Source organism: Myotis myotis, unplaced genomic scaffold, assembly GCF_014108235.1.
Source record: "Myotis myotis isolate mMyoMyo1 unplaced genomic scaffold, mMyoMyo1.p scaffold_m19_p_13, whole genome shotgun sequence".
In the NCBI taxonomy this organism is placed as follows: Eukaryota; Metazoa; Chordata; class Mammalia; order Chiroptera; family Vespertilionidae; genus Myotis; species Myotis myotis.
This window is the reverse complement of record NW_023416317.1, coordinates 13,564,152-13,587,012: the sequence shown is the minus strand read 5'-3', so window position 1 is coordinate 13,587,012 and position 22,861 is coordinate 13,564,152. Positions and strand designations below refer to the sequence as shown.

The window sequence follows — 22,861 nt, the reverse complement described above, 5'->3', positions numbered from 1 at the left end:
TCACTGGTACAGTGGCCCTGGGCAAATAGCTTGGCCTGTTGAAACCTCTGTTTTGGCATCTGTAAAATAGGATAATATTCGTGCCTATTGATTGTGAAATACTGCAGCCAGGGTGCTTGGATATGTGAGCTGTTACTCTGTGGGTGGCTGATATCAACTGGGCTTTTGAATGTGCCTGACCATTCATCTCTCTGACCCCTCTGTAAAATGGGGTGACATGGGGTGGCCCCAAGAACCAAGGGCAAGGGCTCTCCAATGAATGACTAGTTTGTCTCCTCCCCCCCCCCCCCCCCCCCTTCCGCAGCACCTTCCCCTCCTCTGGGTGAGATTTCATTATTAATGGATATTCTTTAAAAAGGGAAAATTGACACGCAGCTCTCAGGGGGGCCCTCCCGGCCCTCTGCTCACCACTGCAGCATTTTCAGTCCAAGGGACTGGCAGCAGCAGCTTTTTCTTAGAATGTGTGTTCATTCCTCTGAGAAAAGCAGCCCAGGGTGTCTGTGAGGAAGGAGGCTTGACCTAGTAGCCTTGGGCTCAGCCAAGTTCCTGGATGCACTTGCTTTCCTTTCTCTTTCCCTGTTCACCACTCGGGATCTGCAGTTGAAAGGGTTGGCCTCTTGGGTCACGATTTTGGTGATCAAATTCGTGTGAGGTCTGGTTGCCAACAGTGTGAACCCTGGCTGTGTGGCTGCACCAACTGGAACGCTTTAAAAATTACCGATACCTCGGCCTGACCCCCAAGAAACACTCATTGTGCTTTCTTTTGGGGAAGGGGCAGTGCTCTTTGTTTTATGTTTAAAGGCTTCCTGGATGGTTCCAGTGCGCAGCCAGGGTTGAGACTCAGTGGCTTCTGTGAGCAGCAGCAGTGCTGAGGCTGGAGAAGGGCGTTGGACAAGCGAGGCCTGAGGTGGCCCGAGGTCGCAGCGTGAACAGCAGCCCTGACCCGGACAGATGGCGTCGAGGGGAGAGGCTCACATTATTTCACTCTCACTTTGAATATAATCAGAATGGATGGCAATGGGGTATTTTATAAATAGGGAACGTTGGTGATGGTCCAGAAAAAACACTTCCTATACATCAGTGCCAACATATGCGGCGACCGGGACTCCTTCAGATTAAGAACTTCCAACAGGGCGGCCATCCTTCAGAGCCATTCTGCGTCACCAGGGTTAAAGTGGCCCCAGCGCCTTCTTTTGAATTCCCTCTGAGGTGGCTGGTCTCCCTCCCTCTCCCTGTGAGGGCGGATTTGATTGCTAACAATGGCCCAGTCACTTGGCACCCAGCCTGGTGAGTAAGACAGCTGAGTAAGAGGGGAAACGGTGCCTTGGGTCAGAAAAAAACAGGATAATGAGCGGCCAGATTTCTTATCTGTTCAGAGAATCCCCAGAAGCTGCAAGGGCTGCAGTTTACAGACTGTTTTGTGTGCAGTGGCCTTGACATTTACGGGAGGGCATCTGGTCAGCGCAGCAGCACCCAGCTCCATAGCTCTCGGGCTGGCGCATGCCCTCCATGGGCACTGACCCGCACCCGGCGACTTCAGTGCTGGGTGATCAGTGTGGTCAGAGGACGGGAGCACAGCTGTTGGGTCAAGGCCATGCCCGCCTGCCCTGAGTTAGACCAAAGGCTGGTGCTGGGCTCCCACCGTCACCCTGGTGTTTCTGCACTTCCACCTCGGCCACATCCAGTGGGCATGCCTCCTCTATTCCCTGGGTTCATGGGCATGTGTATCTCCTGGGAAGCTGCCATTTATCTCTCTCTCGGCACTGTGCTAAGTGCTCTGTATTCCTGCCAGGGGTAGACATTGTCAACCCATTTTACAGCAGGAAAACCCAGCTGGCCATAGCCCTCTGTACTGTAGACCTGAAATCCATCTGGGCTTCTGACTTTCTACCTTAATCTCGTCTCCAGCCCTTTATAAAAACAGGTTTCAGATAAGCATATTAATTTTAGAAAGAAGTTTTTTCTGACAGCCTGTATTAGGTACTCAGCTATAATTGAAGTCTGCTCATTTTATAAATTTAGTGCATTATTAATTTTAAAGGCCCCGTGCTAGAGAGACAGCCTTATCCGTAAATATCTAGCGTGAAGAAGAAAAGACAGAGAATGTGTACACAAGTCGCTGTGGCATGTTTTATAGGACAAGGCTCCTTACACTGCCTCCCAGAGAGGCCAGGAGAGCGGCACATTTCATCCGGGGTGACAGGTAGCTGTGGCAAAGATGGGGTTGGTGAACGGTGCCGTCTAAAGGGGCAGATTCAGGAGACAGAGGATGTTCTGGGCTGCAGAACTGCTCGGGCAAAGATGGGCTCAGAGTGGAAAGTGCAGGAATGTGAGGGCACCCGGGACCACCCACTGACCGGCCTGGGTGCTTAGCCTTTGGTGAGGTTGGGATCATCCATGTGATGTTGGCCGGGTTGTGTAGAACCTCAAAAGGGAGATGTCAGCGAGCCTCAATTTGGCTGTGCTGTCCACTAGCCACATGTGGCTAGTTAAGTTTAAATTAATTAATTTAATTAAATAAAATGTATAATTTAGCACCTCAGTCATACTAACCACATTTGGAGCGCTCAATGGCCATGTGTGGCTTGTGGCTGCTGTATTGGACAGTGTACATATAAAACATTTCAATCGTCTCCAGAAAGTTCTGTTGAACAGTGGTGCTGTAGTCCAAACTATGGCCTGTGGGCCAAATCCGGCTCTGTTTTTTTAAATAAAGTTGTATTGGAACACAGGCCACACCCATTCATGTACATAGTGCCTATGGTCACTTTCTCACCAGAATGGTATAGTTGAATAGTTGCTACAGAGACTGTATGGCCCACAAAGCCAAAAATATTTACTGTCTGGCCGTTCACAGAAAAGTTTGGCAACCCCTTGTGTAGACCATAGGGTGCAAGAGAAAGTGTTCAAGCTGGGAGTAATAAGTGATTGCATTTATGGCCTGAGAGGATAACTTGGGGTGGTGGTGGTGGGTGGGCCGGATTGGGGGAGAGACCCATTTGCATTGACCTCCCAGGGTCCCCATGAAAGGTGACTGAGGCTTGTCCCAGCAGGGACAGTCCCACTAACCTGTGGTCCATTGAACAAAACCAGTCCATCACTGAAGTCTTTTCACTTCTTGGTTCTAAAAATTATGAATTGGAGCCCGAGTTCTTGACTCGGTGTGTTCTGGACCCATCTGGCTCTCTGAAGCCTGCACTCTTTCTTGTGAAACAGGTTTCCCCTGTTCATTTAATTTGATATTCCAATTACCCACATCAGGGCAGCTTCCCCTCTTTCTACCATTCTGAGTAGAGGCAGCAGCTTGTGCAGAGACCTGGAGGCTCACGCACTCAGGTTTCTACCAGCAGCGGGAGCACAGGGGAGGGCATGTAGAGGCGTGGGGCGAGGGCAAGCTGGGGAGACAGAGGTCGGCTGTGAGGGGCGTTGGGACCCTGCCGAATGCGGACTTTGTCCGGAATGCTGGAATGTTTTAAGACCTTAGGCCCTAAATCTATCGTATCAACTACAATAAAACACACCTACCTCGTATACTTTAAAAAAAAGTGTGTGTTTGTGTGTATTGCTGTAAAATAATTTGAAAATTTAAAACATTTGTTTTGCCTTTATTTATATTTGTGCTTTGTTTTATTATTTGGCCGTGACTATTTCACAACTGACTGGTGTCTTAGCTGTCGTAAGCACACTTGGGAGTTCTTGGAATGTGAAAAAACTAACCTGCAATTCGTTTTCAAATGTGATACAGTTTTCGTGAATACTGAATGTAAGCCATTAGTGGAAAAGATATAATTTTAAATTCGGGCACTTAATAAAACATTTATTAACTTCAGTTTCTTTCAGTTTTCTTGTGTTTTGGGACCAATCTCCCCATCTGCCTCCAACCAACTTTTCGAATTGTTTGCTGAGCAGGAGCTGTGCCTGGGGGTGGGATCTGTGCGGCCTTGCTGGAGCCAGTGGGGAGATTGGGGAAGAGCTGACATGCGGGCTTAGATGGAGTGGTCAGTAAAGGGGGCCTGACATTAATTGATGACTGCTGGGCTGGGGATCAGTTTAGAGGTAACCAGCCAGGATTGGGGAGGAGAGTGGGTTTTGGGGGAGAGTGTGGTCAAAGGCTCCGTCCAATCGGGTTTGGTAGTTGGTTGAGTGGTGGGTGCTCTTTGGTAGGTTTGTTGATTAGTGGTTGGCTGGTCAAGTTGGCTGGTTGATGGTTTATTGACGGTGGGTGGTTGTTGGTTGGGCAGTAGATGATAGCTCCCCCTCTCCCCACTTTTCCCCTTTTTTCTGCTATCTGACCGGCATCATACTAGGTACTAGGATCACAATGACGCTAAAGACGAGCCCAGCTTTGTCCTAGGACAGTGGTCGGCAAACTGCGGCTCGCGAGCCGCATGTGGCTCTTTGGCCCCTTAGTGTGGCTCTTCCACAAAATACCGACTTCTGCGCATGGGCCACAAAGTTTCAGTCGCACTGTACGTGGGCGCCTGCACGTGGTATTCTGTGGAAGAGCCATACTCAAGGGGCCAAAGAGCCGCAGGTGGCTCACGAGCTGCAGTTTGCCGACCCCTGTTCTAGGACATTTATATTACAGGTGACTAAATCTCAGATTTGGATCCAGTACTACACAGAAGTTTAGAGAGTGGGTTTGGTCAGCACTCCAGCTGTGTGGTTCATTGCTGTTATTACTGTGCTGATGACTGTTTTATCCTTAAGAAGCGCTAGCAATGCTACTTGGATGTGCTTCAGTTCTCACAGAAATTTTATTAACTTTTCCCAAGTTGTCCCCCAACTCCTCATAGGAACTTAAGAGCTAAGTGTCAACCGAGTGGAGGTTCTGGAGGAATCCTCTATTTAACATAATTTGATATTCCAGTTCCTCACATCAGGACGACTTCCTCTCTTTCCGCCATCTCAAGCGGTGGTCCAAATTACCGGTTCCATCTCTGACTCTTCCCACTTGGCAATACATTGTCTGGGGAGGAAGATCTTGTCAGTGGAAGCTCTAAAGCAAACCCAGGAAGGAGGAGATTGGTTTTGGCCTGGATTCCTCTCAACCATTGCCTGTGCCTAAGAATTATACGTTGCGCTGGAACAATAAGATGTTTTTTAGTGTGGTTTTTAAGTGAGTTGGTTATCACCAGAATTTCATAAACACGTGGTTAACGGGTGTGCTTCCCTTGATTAGGAACCGTGTTTTGAGAGCCCGCGTTTATCGTCCTTTATCTGCAGGGTTTTAGTTTCTTAATCACTGCCACTGAACAGTTGTAGCCTCTGTAATTTATTTCCTGTCATCCTCCTTTTGTGTCTTTGGCCTGTCTTCTTCACCCCCATACTTGCTTGTTTTATTTTTATTTACTTATTTTGTAAAATATATTTTTATTAATTTCAGAGAGGAAGGGAGTGGGAGAGAGAGCGATATATAAACACATCAATGATAAGAGAGAATCATTGATTGGCTGCCTCCTGCACGCCCCACACTGGGGATGGATCCTGCAACCTGGGCATGTGCCCTGACTGGGATTGAACCGTGACCTCCTGGTTCGTAGGTTGACACTCAACCATTGAGCCACTCCTGGCCAGGCTACTTGCTTCTTTTAAAAACGTTATCCTCCAGCTTATGGGAGAGACCAGGAGAAGGGCAATTTAAGGAAGAATTACCCAAAGTATCTTCTGGAGAATATTAGTGTCCTTTGAGATAGTATTAAAAAAATTCCTTAGTGTATAATCAAGTTGGGAAATGCTGTGTGGCACCCTAGGGCCCCCTTGGAGATTGTCAGTGTACATTTGCACATTAAAGGCTCTGAGAGATCCTGCACAGTTCAAAGTTGTTCAGCTCCATATGTCTCCAGCTTATTTGGCCATAGCAACCCTGTAGTCTCGGGAAACTAGCTAACATCTAGGATAGTCTTTTCTAAGATGTTGCTTAAGGTGTTATATGCCCTACATTTAAAATTGTAACAGTTATGTATTTTCACATGTGGTGTGTGTGTGTGTATTTGAGGCACTAGTTGCTTTTTATGTATGTAATTCCAGCTTTCCGGCTTTAATCCCTGGTCCATGATGGGCTGGTTTATGTGGTTGTTAGCAGATGGAATGCTTGTCTGTGTTTATAGAAAAAAATCAGTCTTAGGCAAAAAAGAAAGGTGAGTTGATTTAAGGAGATGGAGATGGCCCAAGTGGCAGGCAGAGAGGGCCAGGTTTGAGAATGTGCCCCTCAGAGCCAAGGTTAGGTAGAGCTGGTGGTCTTGCCGGGCCGGCACGCATCTTCTGACTCAAGCACGGACTTTAGACAGAGAGCTGGCAATGAAGACAGTTGCTTGGGCTGTGTGTGTGCAGCATCGACGGCAGCTGTGGTTGGGGTGGTGGATGTTTAGCCTGTGTCACTTGCTTGCCCCGCACTTGGGCAGTGTGCCTCAGGAATGTTAGAATGTGTTCCCATTTTAGCAGCAAAGCTGACCTGCTGTGTGCTTGGTCTGTTTATCTTACTGCCACGGCCGTTTATCGTGCGACAGAGTTCAGGGGCACAGCGATAAATCTCTTTTAGGAGGATGATGTAAGCCTCGACACTTATTTCCTCTTTGGTGTTGGCCAGTTTTGGTAATCACCATTATGTCCATGTATGGGCCTCTTCCTGTGCAGCCCATCCGGGCCTCCAGGCTGAATGTCAACCGCAGGTTCTGGAGTTGGATGGCCTAAATTCAAATCCCAACCTCACCACTTACGAGCTATGTGACTGTGGGGTTCATTTATCAGCTTATCCTGTGGTGTGTGTTTTTAAATCTGGGAAAAGAGGCTGATGGTGGTGGCTCACAAGGCAGCTGTGAGAATTCATCCTGCATCACTGAGAGGCTGGGTCTCTGCATCAGGGCAAGAGCACTGAGGGGCTGGGGAGGGGCGATGAAGGGATCAGGAAGGTGGGGGAGTGGTTTTGTTGTTGTATTTGGTTGGTTGGTTGGCTTGAAAAACATGCCCAAAAGCAATGCGAGGGCTCCATCTTTTTGCAATGTATTCTTCCACACCTGCACTCTTGTGGCAAGTGGTTTGATATTGCAAAGGCCACCTCCTGAGGCAGGGAGACTGCCTGTCCAGAACAGTACATCTGGCTGAGCAATGGGAGGGCGTTCGGATGGCCACTGTGTGAAAGTCAGGCAAAGGAGACTTCCGGAGGGACAGCCATGCAAACCCGCAAAGCCTCCATGTACTTGTTGACAAGTAGCATCGTACAGGAATCATATGCTTCTTTACCCAGAAGCAAGTGCACTGTGTCGACAAGCAGTTTCTTTCTTATTTTTTTAAAATATATTTTTATTGATTTCAGAGAGGAAGGGAGAGGGAGGGAGAGATAGAAACAGCAGTGATGAGAGAGAATCCTTGATCGGCTGCCTCCTGCACGCCCCCCACTGGGCATGGAGCCCGCAACCTGGGCATGTGCCCTGACAGGGAATTGAACTGTGACTTTCTGCTTCATAGGTCGGTGCTTAACCACTGAGCCACGCCAGCCGGGCGGCAACCAGTTTCTTGTCTCTTGGAGAGAAAGAGTTTATGCACCTATGAGCCCAATTATGTAACCCCCCCCATCCACCACTTGACTCAAATGCAAACTTCCCATACATGTTGCTTTCATCATCATCATTTCATAAAACCTGTCAGTTTTCCCACATGGGGCCTGTAGAGCCTGACGAGCAATTTTGTTCAAACGAAGAGTTCCTTAACATACACATTACTAGGTTTCTTTCTTTTAAAGTAATGTATGCAGTTTAAGTTAAAAAATTCAGCCCTGGCCGATAGCTCAGTTGGTTGGAACATCATCCCGATGTGCCAGGATGGTGGGTTTGATCCCCTGCATGGATGGGAGAAACAACACGTCAGTGTTTCTCTCTCTCCCTTCCTCTCTCTCAAATCAGTTTCAAAAAATTTAAAAAACAACACAGAGTATGTAATAACAGAAAAAGAAAGCCCGTCTTTTGCCGTCCCCGAGCCTTCTTCCCAGAGAGCCAGTGAGCGCGGTTTGGTGTGCGTGTTTCCATACCTTTTCCTTCAGATGCAGTTAGGCCTTTTCAAAAATAGAATACCAAGACCTATAGTTCTCTACACCTTTTCCATTTCCCTTTATATATCATGGAGGCCTGTTCCTACTGAAACAAACAACTCCTCATTCTTTACACAGCAGCCTGTTCTTCGCTTCCCTGGTCGTTCTGTAAAGTGTATTTAACCACTTGTTCACGGGAAGGCACTTAAGTTGTTTTCAGCTCTCCCCGCCGCCCCTCCCCCCCCCCTTAAGTTATACTAATGAGCTGCTTTCATGGTTACAGATCACTTTAGTACCAAACCTCTCCCTCCTCACATTCGAAAAAGAAATCATGTCCGGGAACTTTCTTGAATACTTTGTGCTTCAAATTGAATGTATTGACCTTGCATTTAATTTTCTGTCGGCAGCGGCCGGCCTGGCCCCTGCAGACTGCTCAGGAATCTGCTGGAGGAGCTGGGGTGGCCTGCAGATTTCAGCAGACTGCCAGTTCATCCAGCAGCCCACTGAGCAGAGAACATCTTGATTCTATCAGCTCTAATCCCGGTCCCTGATGGGCTGGCTCTTGTGGTTGTTAGCAGATGGAATGCTTGTCTGTGCTGGAAGCCTGAGTTCTGGGGTATTCGGCTCTGAGGAGAATTGATTGGCTCTTTCACAGTGCTAACGGGGCACCGTTAGTCCCCAAATTTGTGTGTATAGTATTATAGGAATACAATGGTTGTAATAGGCCCCACTGTGGGGAAGCATCATCAGGCAGAATGCTACCTGCTTCACTACATTACCTCATAGCCGTTCCATGAGGTGAGTCCAGTTATGACTCTCACCTCACAGGTGAGATGGACAGCAGAGCCGGGGAGTGACCCATCCCAGTCCCAGGGCCACGCGAGGCTGTGCTTGGCGGGGAAAGCAGGGCTCTGAGCTCTCACAGCCCTGTCACTAACTCACTTAGTGTCCCTGACCTCTGGGTTACTTGGCTACCAATTAATTATTTCAGCAAGTGAGCTCTCCTTTGTTTGAGTGGGTTCAGTCCTGCACCCCTACCCCTTCTCTCCCCCCATGCTCTTTACACTTGGGTGTTGGTGTATCTGGAGGTCTTCTTGTGTGATTGTGGGGTGAAGGTTCAAATCTGGGGATACAAATTTGAGCCTTCAGCTGAGCTGGTACAGGGAGGAACTGTTCAAAAGTGTCAATATAGTGCCCGGCTGGTGTGGCTCAGTGGTTGAGTGTCAGCCTATGAACCAGGAGGTTACCTGTAACCTGGTCAGGGCACAGGCCTGGGTTGCAGGCTCAGTCTCCAGTGTGGGGCTTGCAGGAGGCAGCCAATCAATGATTCTCTCATCATTAATGTTTCTATCTCTCTCTCCCTCTCTCTTCCTCTCTGAAATAATAAAAATATGTTTTAAAAAACCCCACAGTCCAGTCAGCATGGCTCAGTTGTTAAGCGTCGACCTATGAACCAGGAGGTCATGGCTCAATTCCCAGACAGGACAGGTGCCTGGGTTGTGGGCTCGATCCCCAGCGTGGGGCGTGCAGGAGGCAGCCGATCAGTGATTCTCTCATCATTAATGTTTCTATCTCTCTCTCCTTACCTCTCTGAAATCAATGAAAATATATTTACATAAATAAAAATAAAAACCCCACAGAAGTTCAATACAGGTAAAGTGGGGAACATGTCCCCATATCTGTCCTTTGAGAATTTCCTTTCCTCCAACTTCATCCACTTTCTGTTGATGATGGTAAGAGCCAGCAGTTATAAATTATTTGGAATTTTCTTCAGCTTGGTTCCCTTTCAAGACTTTATATTGAGAGTTTTGCTCCTTTTATGATTTCACAGCCTTTGGGCAACTGCCATTTCCCTAGGCGTGTGTGAGTGGTAACATAAGGTTAGCGAGGTATGGGGGCGAAATGCAAACTGGTCTCTCCCCTCTCAGACCGAGGAGGCCACCTTGATCTGATTTTGTAACAAGGATCAGCTTTTACAAGTTTGCAGTGGAAGGGGAAATGCCTACCCTATTCTTCATCATTATTTTTTTAAACTTCTAGTCTTAATTATAAAAGAGGGAGGAACCCCCCCCCCCCCCCACATGGCCTAGCATGAGAGAGAGAGACACACACACACACACACACACAAAAGGCAAAAGGTTTTTTGTCTTTTCCCCTTAAAGATCTTCAGTGTCTTACCCTGGGGGGTTGTGGGGGAGTCAATGGTTTTCATTATAATAATGTCATCTCTTTGTGGAGTGTTTTAAAGCCAGTCGAACTTATTTTCTTACTTAAAAGCATAACTTGTACTTGACGCAGGGCCTGGTCCTCGGTAGGCAGTTAGGAAGTTATTGTTTGGATGTAAGAAGAACAGATGAGTAGGACAATTGAGCTTTCCTAACTTAACTTTTAGTCTTATGAGTGACCCTAATTCCTACTTCCCAGGGAAAACACAGGTTAATAGGTTTGGGCAGAGTAGTGGGTCCTGGATGGCGGGTCTCCCAGATGCAGGGCCAGGGGTAGAAATCCAATCCTAGGTGCGGGGGGAGCTGAGAGTCACGGTGAGACGAGGGGTAGTCACTAAATGATGCGGCTCCAACTCCTGCCTGCACCCCTGGTCGTTGTACTGTCGCTCTCCCTGCCGTCTGACCACCACGTTCTCCAGAACCTTGGCAGTTTGGGGATGGTGGGCATGACGGGCCAGTTAGGAGCTCAGAGGTTCTGCCTGGCTTCCCCTCACAAGCACGGCCACTTCCTGGCCATGGGGCCTGGGGCTGGGTTCCCTCCTGGCATCCAGTTTCCTTGTCTGTGGGATGAGAGTCACGCTGCACGCACCAGCCCTGTGACATAGTGTGTGTTCAGAGAGGCAGGGGGTGAGTCTGGGCTCCGGCACCAGAGAGAACTGGGTTTACATCTAGGCTCTCCTCTCTGTCACTTTTGGCAAGTGCCTCTGTGGACCTCTGTTTTCTCATCTGTAAAATGGGATTAACCATGACCTTGGAGTGTTGCTGGCTGTGAGGGTCACATGAGGTGAGGCTGTGGCACCAGCCCAGCCCAGAGGGGAGGTCTGTTGTCCTGTGTTGGTTGCTGTTGATGTGGAGAGAGGAGGCGCTTAGGAGTCTCCTGTGTGGGTCCTCCTGCCCTCACTGCTTTCCTCCCGGGCTTCCCCGTGGGCTGCGCACGCGTGCACAGGGTAGACGGTGAGCTGTGTTTCAGGCTTTGCCACATGACAGACTGAGCCGGCGTAAAAAGGTGACAAAGCCCTCTGTTTGCAGCCAGCGTTTATTATTTCAGCTGGGCATGTTCCCAGAGCAGCTGTGGCTGGAAGCTCTGAGCGAGGGACAGACGCCACCATGCTGAGGCCCTGTGAGCTCACGCTGGGGTTTACCCGAGCCTCCAGTGGGGACTCGGGGCTCCTCTGCCCTATGCTCAGTCCCTTGGGCCCTTGTCCTGCTAGTCGCCCAGGACAACTGTGTAGCAGCAACAGAAAGCAACAGGGACCTGTGGCTTTGAAGTAAAAAAAACCTAATTTAGAATGCACTGCTTGGGCTATTTGGGGTGTTCTTCCTTTTTCCTTCTTTCTTTAACATTAGTCTAACTTTTGGAGGCTTTTGCAGTAATACTAAGTAGGAAGAGACCAAGTACTAGGCCCTTTAAGAAGACCATCTCATTTAGTCCAATGCGGCTTAGTTGCTAGATATAAAGTAATTCTCAAAAGTGGTAACAATTTTTTCAAAAGTGACATTGAAAAGAAAGCCCACTGGGTGATGATGATGCAAATGCAGATTTTAAATAAAGGATGCCTCTTAGCCAGAAAATAGGGCATTTGGGATAAATTATGGAGCAGTACATCACCATAGTGTCCACAAGCTGAAAGTCCTCCAAACACTCTATACCAGCGGTTCTCAACCTGTGGGTCGCGACCCTTTTGGGGGTCGAACGACCCTTTCACAGGGGTCGCCTAAGATCATCGGAAGACACACATATAATTACATATTGTTTTTGTGATTAATCACTATGCTTTAATTATGTTCAATTTGTAACAATGAAATAGGGGGTCACCACAACATGAGGAACTGTATTAAAGGGTCGCGGCATTAGGAAGGTTGAGAAACCACTGCTCTATACCAAAATGAAAAGAAGGTATTTAGGAAATAATTTGCTCCAATTATTTCGGAAAAAAATTGTCCAGCAAGTGAGAGAGAACAGAAGGAATGGTTGGCCAAGTGGAAATTTGCAGTCTGAGGTTATGTATAAAGATGTGTAGCTGCCTATAGTAGAAATCTCAAATCAGTGGTTTGGGAATGTTTACTCAATTCTGTGGCAGAGAAATCCCGGCTGCCACTGCATGCCTTGCCCAGGGGAGACATTGCTAATCTGCACAGTAGTCTTCCTTGCGAACGTCCATTCCCATGCCTTGTTCATGGCAGACATTGGTGATCCATTTTGGCAGTCTTTCTTGCTGAATCCAGATATGGCCCCAGAATCTTTCTCAAAACCCTGAGTTTTCACCTCACATGCCAACACCATTTGCCACCCCTGGTCTATTGTATCATCTCTTTAAAAATTTGTAACATAAAAAGACCTTCTGAATGAATTTATTTTAAAAATTTTATTTATTGATTTTGAGAGAGAGAGATGGAGAGAGGGGGGAAGAGAAACATCGACTTGTTCCACCCATCCATGCCTTCCTTGATTGACTCTTGTATATGCCCTGACCAGGGATCGAACCCACAACCTTGGCGTAGCGGGACTACGCTCTAACCAACTGAGCTACCTGGCCAGGGTTGGGTGAGCTTTTTATTAACTGAACCCTGGCATAGTGATATGTAAAAATTGTTAACTCAGGCAGTTCCTTTGTTATTATTGAGTAGTTCATGAGCAGGAAAATGAATCGGAAATCCAGCTGACCCAGTGCCCCAATCTACTCTTACTTTACTGTGCCTTGTATTTGTATTTTACCTTGCCAATGGAAATAGACCCATGTGTCTTCAAGGCCCAGAACGTCCTGTCCTCTTGTTGTGGTTAAACTGCTGTAACAAATAGATTAAAAAACAACAGTGGCTTTTTCAGTCTTCAGGTTGGTGGGGCACCCCATTCTTGATCCAGGTTCCTCCCATCACCTTGCCCGGCCTCTCCTAGGGCAAGTCGAAGCTAAGTGGCTGTGACGTTAGGCACTCTGGCTGGCAGTAGCGGGGAGAGTTTGGACAAGGCACACCCACTGCCCAAGGCTCCAAGGGATGGAGTGCTTCCTTGTGCTCACGGTTAATTGTTGAGGCAACCACACCACCAAATTGCAAGGGGGGCTGGGAAGGGTAATCTAGTAGGAAGCTGCGTGCCTGGGAGACGGGGAGGAAGGATTTTAGTGGCTTTAGCCACAGATATCCTTCAGTCATCAGAGGAGTGAGTCACCTGGTTGTAATTCTTGTCCTTTGTTGGTTCGAGGCCCTGGAGTGAAGCCAGCCTGGCTCTCTTCACCCTGCCCAGCGACCTCTGGGCACCTTGCTGAGTGGCTGGAAGGACTGTTGCACCCCCAGAAATGTGACCCCCATTCTGGGCAGCTGACTGAGACGGTCCCCCTCAACACGGCCTCAGGAGTGAGTGGCATCTGGGCTAGGTTTTGATTGGTAAACTGCCTCCTGTTAGTTCAGGGCACTCTCTTGTTGGGACAACCGAGGCCTACAATTTGGCCAGGGTTTGTTCAGGCTGGAAAATAAGGCAGGATGGAGAAAAACTGCACAGCCCACCCGGGATGTCAGTGAGCACTGGGTCTGCCAATGGGTTCTGGGTCCAGTTGACCGAGCTCTGCACTGTGGGGTAGCCGTGGGGGGTGGGGAGGGGGTGCCCTTTCGCAGGATGCTGCTGCTGTCAGCTCACCCAGGCAGTCCAGGCTGATAGGAAACCCCAGTGCAGACATGTAGGTCACCACCTGTAACAGCTAAGCTTTCACTTTTCCCTCCTACCTTTGTCCTTTTTGCCTCAAGCGTGATAAAAGCATGCTGAAGTCCGTGGTGGCAAGAATACTAGCATTTATTGAAAACTGTGTGGAGGGCTGAGTGCTCAAAGGTGTTATCACATTTAGCCTTCTGAGTAGCCCTCCGCTCATGTTCCAACGTTATCCCCAATTGGCAGATAAAGGAACGGGGGCATACAGGGATTGGATTGCTTGGCCCGGGTCCCACGGCTTGTATGGTGGCACTGAGCCCGTGTATGGCGGCAGGGCCTGCACCCCTAAGGAACTGTCCCGGCCTTCCCTTCGGTGCCACATGCTGTGTTGTCTGCTGGGGGTTCAGCGGTGGCCTGGTCTGGAGCAGTTTAGAAGTCCATGCACGTTTTGCATCCGCTCTCCAGCAGGCAGCACTGCCTGTCATTCAACACTGGGGGTGTGAGGGTAGGGAGGTGTGTGTGTGGCAGCTGGTCCAGGTGTCCAGGCTGTGGGACCCGCAGGGAGCAAAATGACTCATCCCTGCCTTTGTGGAGCTGACGCTGAGCGGAGGAGGCAGACCAGCCCAGGTGGTTTTAGCACAGTTGCAGGTGCACTGAAAGAGGAGGGCAGGAGCCTGGTCTAGAGAGGGTCTGGGGGGAGAGTTCCAGGCCAGGCGGGCCGGGGCCAAGGAGGGAAGGTGAACCCCGGGCAGTGTGAAGCCAGGAAGTCCAGGAGGAGCCAGACCTGGCCCAGGTGGGCTGCTCTTTGTACCATATTCTCTTTAGGAAGGTCTGATGCATGACCAGTAGTTCTGTTCCTGGGTGACTCTTGGTTCCTCTTTGGCCGCCCTCTCAGGCCACGTTGGTCTCCTAAACTCCTCAGCTCAGATGTGTCCCCCTGTGCGCCTCCCTTACACGTCCTGGGTTCACGTGTCCTTACATGTTCAATGTTGTGTCTCAGCCTCCTCTTGGAACCAGAGGTGAGGGACCGCAAAGTCTCATGACCTATGAGCTGCTTGACTCAGAGAAGTGACATATTGAACATTTCATCCTCCTGTTAATTCACGAGGTACCTTTTTCCTTCTGCTTTCTTGCACACAACACTGGGATTATAGCTTCTGGCTTCTGGTTGTGGGGAAGAGTGTTTGGCACATAGCAGGTACTAGGGAGTTAGGTGAATGAAGTTGGGGAAGGAGGTAACATTAATGCCTACTGCATACCAGACATTGTGTTTTGCTCATGGCATTCTTTGCCACTTGCTCTTTAAAAAATAATAATAATAATAATAATAATAATAATAATAAATGTATTTCAGAGAGGAAGGGAGAGGGAGAGAGATAGAAACTTCAATGATAAGAGAGAATCATTGATTGGCTGCCTCTGGCATACCGCCTACTGGGGATCAAGCCCTCAACCCAGGCATGCGCCCTGGCCAGGAATCGAACCATGACATCCTGGTTCATAAGTCGATGCTCAACTACTGAGCCACGCTGGCCGGGCAGACCCACTTACCCTTACCGCAGCCCTGTGAAGTGTTGACTGTGATCATCGCCATTTGGTAGGTGAGGAGAAATAAGGCTCAGAGAGGGTGGACAGATTGTTCAAAGTGACATTTCTAGCCGAGCTGCTGGTTCCAGAACCTGCACTAGCCACAGTGCCTCTCAGTGGGGAACAGAGGCGAGAGGGCAGGGAGCGGAGCCTGTGGCAGTATCTCCCCAGATGGCCGAGTTGTGTGCCGAGTATGGGGGGTGAATTGTCCCAGGCACAGCAGAAGGAGGTTTTCTGAAACCCCTACTCCTCCTCGATTCCTGCACAGGCACGTGGCTATTTCCGACCCCATAGCGAGCTGCACTGTGGCCAATGGATGACCTGCTTACCTAGGAGAGCAGCAGTGTGGAATGGAGTCTGCTCAGGCTAGTCCTCCTGGGCCCCGCCCCATTGCCCGGGTTAATTGGTACAGCCAGGAGAGAAGGTCGGCACAGTACACATAGAGGTGCATAGATGGTTGTGTGGATCCGACCCTTCTGATACCGTAGAGAGATGAAAGATCACCACCCCCTTAACCTCTGCAGAAGTTGCTCACAAAAGTGCTGTTTCCAAGATGCTTCTGAAGATGGCCTAAAAATAGCTGCTTTCCACCCCCGTAAATGCGTCCATTCCAGAATTTTGCTTAACAAGGCCTGGAGAACTGATGTGCTGAAATGACGTGAAAACATTCCACCCTAGAATTTGCAGTAGCTTAAGTTAACTTTCTAGCTATTAAAAAAAAAAAAATGGATGGGAGGGGGGGCTCTGCCCTCACTTCTGAGCAATGCTGGGTGATTCTAAGTACTTCCAGAAGGTGGATGTGGTTTGAGGGTCAGTGTTGCCCAGAGCCAGGACCAGTTACGTGGGGATTGTGATTGGTTGTGATTTGGGGAGTGGAAACTTGTGGACGGATTCCAACCCCCTGCCAATCTCAACAGATTCCAGGAGGTGGGGTGGGCGTGGTGTCGTTGGCTTGTTGTGTTCCTGAAAGAGGCTCACCAGCTCTCCTGCCAGAGAGGCTTCTGGCCGACGGCTCTGCCTCCACACTCAGCATAAACATCGCAGAACACACTCGGGTCCGGAAATTCTGTGACCTGCTGTGCTGGTCAGACATCGGCACCGTGATGCTGTGCGGCATTTCATTTTCAAGGCGTTGGGAGTCTCCCATTTCATGTGGGTGGGGATGGGGGAGGCCTGGGCAGGTCACCGTCTTCTTACGGTTCCAAGAGTTCGGGGAAACATTTGAACCTTGAAGCACTTGAACCGTCACCTGTCAAAATCACTCTCGGAGTGAGGATGGCCGTCCCTCCAGCCTCTTAGACCAGCAGGACAAAAGTATCGTTGATCCCAGTGCGACCTTAACGGGGGCTTCCCCATTTGGACACCCACCTCACAGTCATTGGAAACAGAAGTTCTGGGCATTGTCTTTTTCAGAAATTTGGCCCAGACTTTTACTGGGTCATATTTCCCCCCAAATCTTTTTGAAAAAGATTCACGTCTCATTCCTTGAGACCAGCATGCATGCATAAGCTGGGTAAAGACAAAGCAGACTGGTTTCATGGTTTGATTTGTGAAAGAAATCTGCAAGTTTGCATTTGAAAAACATTTAATGCACGACTGAGGGAAGTTTGAACTTTGCAGACTGATGCCTGTGGCTGGATGAGACTTGGGCCTGTTCAAGGCCAGCCCCCACCCCCCACCCCCAACCTTTGCACCCCTGTTACCCTAACTATCTATAAGCATTCACTTCCTCCCTCCCCTCACCCCACTCTTCTCCCTTTAGCTTGAATAAAGAAAACTGGCATGGAAAGTTGTGTGACCTGGAATGTCTTAGGATCAGTTGGTAGCACTTACAGCCTCATAATAGGATACCTAATCCCCCAGATTCAGTCATGGTCAGAGGCTGTCTGCTAGAGAAATGTGTGGTCTGGTGGGTGAATTCCATGGATCTTAGGGTTCTGGGCAGTGTCCTGTGTTGCATGCAGATTGTTGCTGGTTTATTGACCATGGGCCCTCCTGGGCAGCAGGAGGGTCACACGGCCAGTGCAGTGCAGCTGTGCAGGGCCCTGTGTGCAGAAGGCTCTGTGCTTGCTTTAATGCTCTGCTGCTGCCGTCTTGAAATTCTTAGTACTTTTTGGACAAGGAGCCCTGCATTTTCATTTGTCACTGGGCCTGTGAGTTAATGTAGACAGATCTGCTTAAAAGCTATTATTTATACAATCTATTACATAAAACATCATGGGCTTTCATTATTTATACAATTCATTACAGAGAATATCACCGGGCACCATGATTTTTGAATGAGAGGATTGCTTGAATTTAGTTGGTCTTACCAGCCAGTTCATGATAATCTTTACTCATCCGGTTTCACATGATCAGGTTTTATTATGACAGAATCTGCAACCATGAAATTACCTTTGGTTTTTATGGTTTTGGGTGTGGCCTTTTAGGAGAGTCTTTTCTTGTAAAAGATGTAACATTGAACAGGTTAATTAAAAAAAAGATCCCGCCCTTTCAGTTTTGAGTGGCATGCTATTTCCTCTTTATCAGCATGTGAGTATATTTTTCATGCGGTTGTAGTTGGGTTTCATTTTAAGTGCAGTTTGGTGTGTGTTTTTAACCAACATTCAGATGGCTTGTGGTGGGTGGGTGGGTGGGACAGGGAGGTGAGCTCCAAGGTGAAGAAGGCTCCATTTCTCCCCAGCAGGTGCTCACAGTCCTGGACAGGATGTGGTAGGCTGAGGATTCCTAGGCACAGAGCTGGTGGGAGGGAAGGGCCACCAGCCACCAGATCTGGCCATTGAAAGACAAGCCATGGTTTGTCCTGCAGGAGGATGGGGTAAAGGGTCTTCCCCTGAAATGGAATACCAAACACTTGACTTTTAAAAACTTTTTTTTTTATTATGGGAAATTTCAAACATACACAAAAACAGAAATAACAGCATAATGCATTTTTATGTACCAAGGCCACCAGTTTACAACATTTTGGAATCTTACTTCACCTATTCCCATCCTCAGATATTTTGAAGCAAATTCCAGCATTGTATCCTTTCACTCTTAAATGGTTCAGTACGATTCTCTAACAGATGAGGACTTCATTTCCTTTTTTTATATAAAGAGCATGATTCACACTTGTGCAACCCAGAGGAATGACCAAGCGTTGGCCTCTCTCCCCAGATAGCAAAGCCATCGTGGATGGGAACCTGAAGCTCATCCTGGGCCTGGTATGGACCCTGATCCTCCACTACTCCATCTCCATGCCCGTGTGGGAGGATGAAGGGGATGACGATGCCAAGAAGCAGACGCCGAAGCAGAGGCTGCTGGGATGGATTCAGAACAAGATCCCCTATTTGCCCATCACCAACTTTAACCAGAACTGGCAAGACGGCAAAGCCTTGGGTGCCCTGGTAGACAGCTGTGCCCCAGGTAAGTGCCCGTGGTTACCTAAGCCATCTCTTTGGGATGGGGGTATATGGGCCCTAAACTTCTTGGTTTTCATTGGGAATGCTAGGTTTGCTGTGATTGGTGTATTTCTCCTGGTTTTGGTTCATTGTAAGATAGTGAAAGGCACTGAAAATGACTCCATCTACCTTCCCAAATGCATGTCTTATAGGTGTAGCCATGGACTTGTTTGAGCATTGAATTCAGTTATTTATCCAAATTCCCAGTGAAGGCCTTAATACTTGGACCAGGCCTGGGGTCTAGCTTCTAGACTCCAAAGTCCTGCTGCTTCCCACAGTTGGTGCCTAGTTTCCCGTAGCCTTTGGCAAAAACATGTGGCCTGTTAGGTGGCTTGGCACGAAAATCTAAAAACTTCCATTGAGCGGAAAGTACCCATTTTTATCGACCACTGGCTTGACTATATAAGGCCTTCTCTGCCCTTTTCTTTCTGTGTTGCTATGAAATAGGGCTTGGTCAGGATCCAGTTGGAGCCTTTTCCACCCTTTCCTGAGTAGCTGAGTATGCCCAAGACAGTAATTGTCCTCATGAAGGGATTAGATTGATGGGTAGAGTTTGCTGGTACGCACTCAGTAGAAAAGCCAGAGCCTATGTTTATATGTATCGCTCAAAAAATTTTTTAATAAAAACTCTAATAACCATATTTTCCATTTATTGAGTGCTATGCATGTGCCGGGCACATTAATATGTAGTAAGCTAGTGCTTCTCAACACGCTCAAAGCAGAACTGTCTGGTGTCAGTTGGATATGGGGAAGGGCTGATTCTAGGCCTTATTCTGTAAGCTGGAGTCATCAGAAGGCCATTGCCCAGTGCCCTCATCCTTGCTTGCATCCGGAGACTCATTTTAGGATACCTCTTTCCAGTTTAAATGTGGGGATTTTTACTCTAGTCCTAAATACTTCTTGTGCTTTCAAAGGTTTTTGAGATAATTCTAGGTTTGTCCTTTTAGCAAGTGGATTTTTAAAATTCTAGAGGATGCTAGTTCAGTCTTTTTAGATATATCCAAGAATGGGATTGTGATATTGTGACTTAAAATAAGAAATATATATTTGGTCTTTGTCCCCGTTCCTGGTATTGAGCTCCTAAAACCCTTGGAATTTCCTAAGTGACAGGAACCACGATAATGGTGTCTTTCAACCACACCTGAGTTTAGAGGTGACTTTTGGAAAGCCCCAAAGAAGGGGGCTGGTTGTCCAGGGAACCCACCCATTAGAGGATTGGAACTTTCAGCTTTCTCTTCTGACCCCCAGAGAGGGGAGAGGGGCTGGAGATTGAGCTCATCACTAGGACCATTCCTGAATGTGGGGTTTAGGGAGCTTCCAGGTTGGTGAGTACATGAAGGTTCTGAGGGCGGCACCCTCAGAGAGGCCATGGACATTCCTGCCCCTTCTCCTATCCTTCCCTGTACATCTCTTCCATCTTTCCGTTCCTGAGTTGTATCCCTTTGTAATAAACTGGTAATCTAGTAAGTAAACGGTTTTCCTGAGTTCTGCGAGCCACTCCAGGAAATGAGTAAACCTCAGGAGGGAGTTGTGGGTTTGTATCTGGTCAGTCAGAAGCCCAGGTGAGTGGAAAGAGGGAGTGCAGTTTTGTGGGACTGAGCTCTTAGCTTTGGGATCTGATGCTACCTCCAAGTAGATAGTCAGAATTGAGGTACATTGTAGGACACCCAGCTGGTGTGAACCCCACACATTTGGTGACCAGGGTACAGAAGTGTGAAAGTGGAAGGTTGGAAAAATATCTCCTGCAAAAGGCACTAGGGCCAGATGGTTTTACAGGCTGAGTTTGCTTATATCACACCTTTAAGGAGTGGCTAACCCCCATCTTAATGCAAGAAGATAACATCCTCAAGGAGACTCTCAGCTAAGACAGAATAGTTCTACCCTTCCATACCCACATCCATGATACTTTTTGCCTGTAAAGTGTAGTCAAATGCTCCTTGACTTACTATCGGGTTATGTTCCCATAAACCCTTTGTAAGTTGAAAATACTGAAATTCAAAAAAGCATATAATATGCCTCACCTATCAAACATAGCTCAGCCTAGCCTACCTCAAGCAAGTTCAGCCTATGGTTGGGCAAAATCATCTTGTTGCCATTGCCCAGCCTTCACAAGAATATTGCACCGTATATCACAAGACCAGGAAAAGTTCAAAATTCAAAATTATGAATATGGTTTCTGCTGATGACAGACTGCTTTTGCACCATTGGAAAGTTCAAAAATCTCTTCGGTCAGCTGATACTAACAGCATCTTTTGTGTTATGTTAACAGGTCTGTGCCCAGACTGGGAATCCTGGGATCCACGAAAGCCCGTGGATAATGCACGAGAAGCTATGCAGCAGGCAGACGACTGGCTGGGCGTCCCACAGGTACTCATACACGCATGCCACGCCCCAGAGCGCTGCTCCCACCCTCCAGCTTGTTCTGGGACTGGATGGGTGTTTCTTTGAGTCTGGCAGGCAGTCTGACCTCCTCAGCGTTAACCTTCAAAGAGTATTGCTTGTGGCACGCTCCCGTCTTCCTCAGTTTACCAATAATAATAGGTTCTTATTGACTTAGGTCCTTGTAGAGCATCCAAAAGTCTTTACTCATGGTCACATGTGGCAAATTTTCTAGTATTTCTGCTCCAAAAATGTCAAAGGCTATCTTTGGACAATGGGTTGCAAATGAGGACACTAATGATGAGGTTGGATCATAAGATGTCAATATTTAATCACTTCTTACCTATTTAAAAATTTTTAAATTTTATTCTCTTTGGAAAGAAATCATGGAACTTAGAACTTAAAAGAAATGTAAACCAGGATAACCTACAATTAATGAAAATTGTGGCAGAATTTGTATTGCCCATAATCCTATCACAGAAATATCACAAGAGAACTTGGAAATTATAGAGAACTTGGTAAGTCTTAGGCACCATCGGCAGTAGCCACATTGAGGGTGATTCTTCTAAGCCCTTCCAAGGAGTCGACATAGCCCTTCCTCCTCACAGTTGAACACCATGACTCCCACGTTCAAAGCCCTGGTCAAGAAAAGCTGTGGGTAGCCAGTGCCATGGGTGGATGACCTCACCACAGGCCTCATTGAGGTCTAAGTTGGTGTTCAGAGCTGAGTTTAGTGCATTTTGTAACGAGATCCCTTGGGAAGTAGAAAAACTTGCCTCTATTTCTTTGGTTTGGTTTTGGCATCGTGTCTCTGCTTCATGGCCCATTTCTTGGCCTTTCCATCGTCAGGAAGTGGCGTGGTTATGTTTTTCATCTCTTAACCTAAAACCATCTCCTTTTGACGTTCATGTGATGTTGCCACTGTTAAGTTGTTGAAGGAGCTGCCTAGACGAAACGCCAAATCACCGCCCGTCCTCCATAGCATGAAACACATTCTACAAACCCAAAAGGCTATTTTGGTGCCACAGGCTAATCATCAGAATGATTTGTGTGTTTTTTGTTGTTGTTGTTGTTGTTTTTTAACCACGGGAACAGGGAAGCTAGGGACATACGTTGTTCATCTGCATTTGGTTAACCTGGTTCATGAGACCGAGTCTTCTGTTCATCTCAAGAGGTGTGGCTTGCCTCCTGTTGGGGCAGGAGGATTTTGGGTGCTATTTAGGGCCGGGTCAGGTGATAGAACTGAGTCTGCAGTGCCTGCAGTGAGGCTGCCTGGCCAGCATGGGTTATAACTTGACTAATACTCTTGTTCCTAAGATGAGTATCTGCAGAAATTTATCACCTCTCCATTTTTTAAATGGCTTCTAAGTGTGCTAATCTCATATGTAATTGTTCCTTCATCCCCCTCCCCTGATGTACTTATCCTACTGGAAAGTTTGACGAGGGGAGTGAGTGGGTTATTTCGGGGGGGGGGGGGGTAGGGAAGTATGTACTCTGGGAATGACATAGAGAATTGTCCGAAGAGGGTCCTCAGCTTCCAAAGGGAATGGTGACACCTCTCAAA

The 22,861-nt window shown here is 47.9% G+C and overlaps 1 protein-coding gene across 10 annotated transcripts in view; it reads left to right on the top strand.

The window, feature by feature from the left end:
• The window catches only part of FLNB (filamin B), a 138,464-nt gene that overhangs the window by 34,702 nt on the left and 80,901 nt on the right, over nt 1-22,861 (top strand). For all 10 annotated transcript variants that reach the window (XR_004971462.1, XR_004971463.1, XM_036331781.1 and 7 more), the window contains exons 2-3: nt 18,635-18,883; nt 21,188-21,285. Coding sequence is in view for 8 of the 10 variants with exons in the window: in XM_036331781.1 (XP_036187674.1) it covers nt 18,635-18,883; nt 21,188-21,285 (347 nt within the window). In the remaining 2 variants the exon portion in view is untranslated. The remainder of the gene's footprint in view (nt 1-18,634; nt 18,884-21,187; nt 21,286-22,861) is intronic.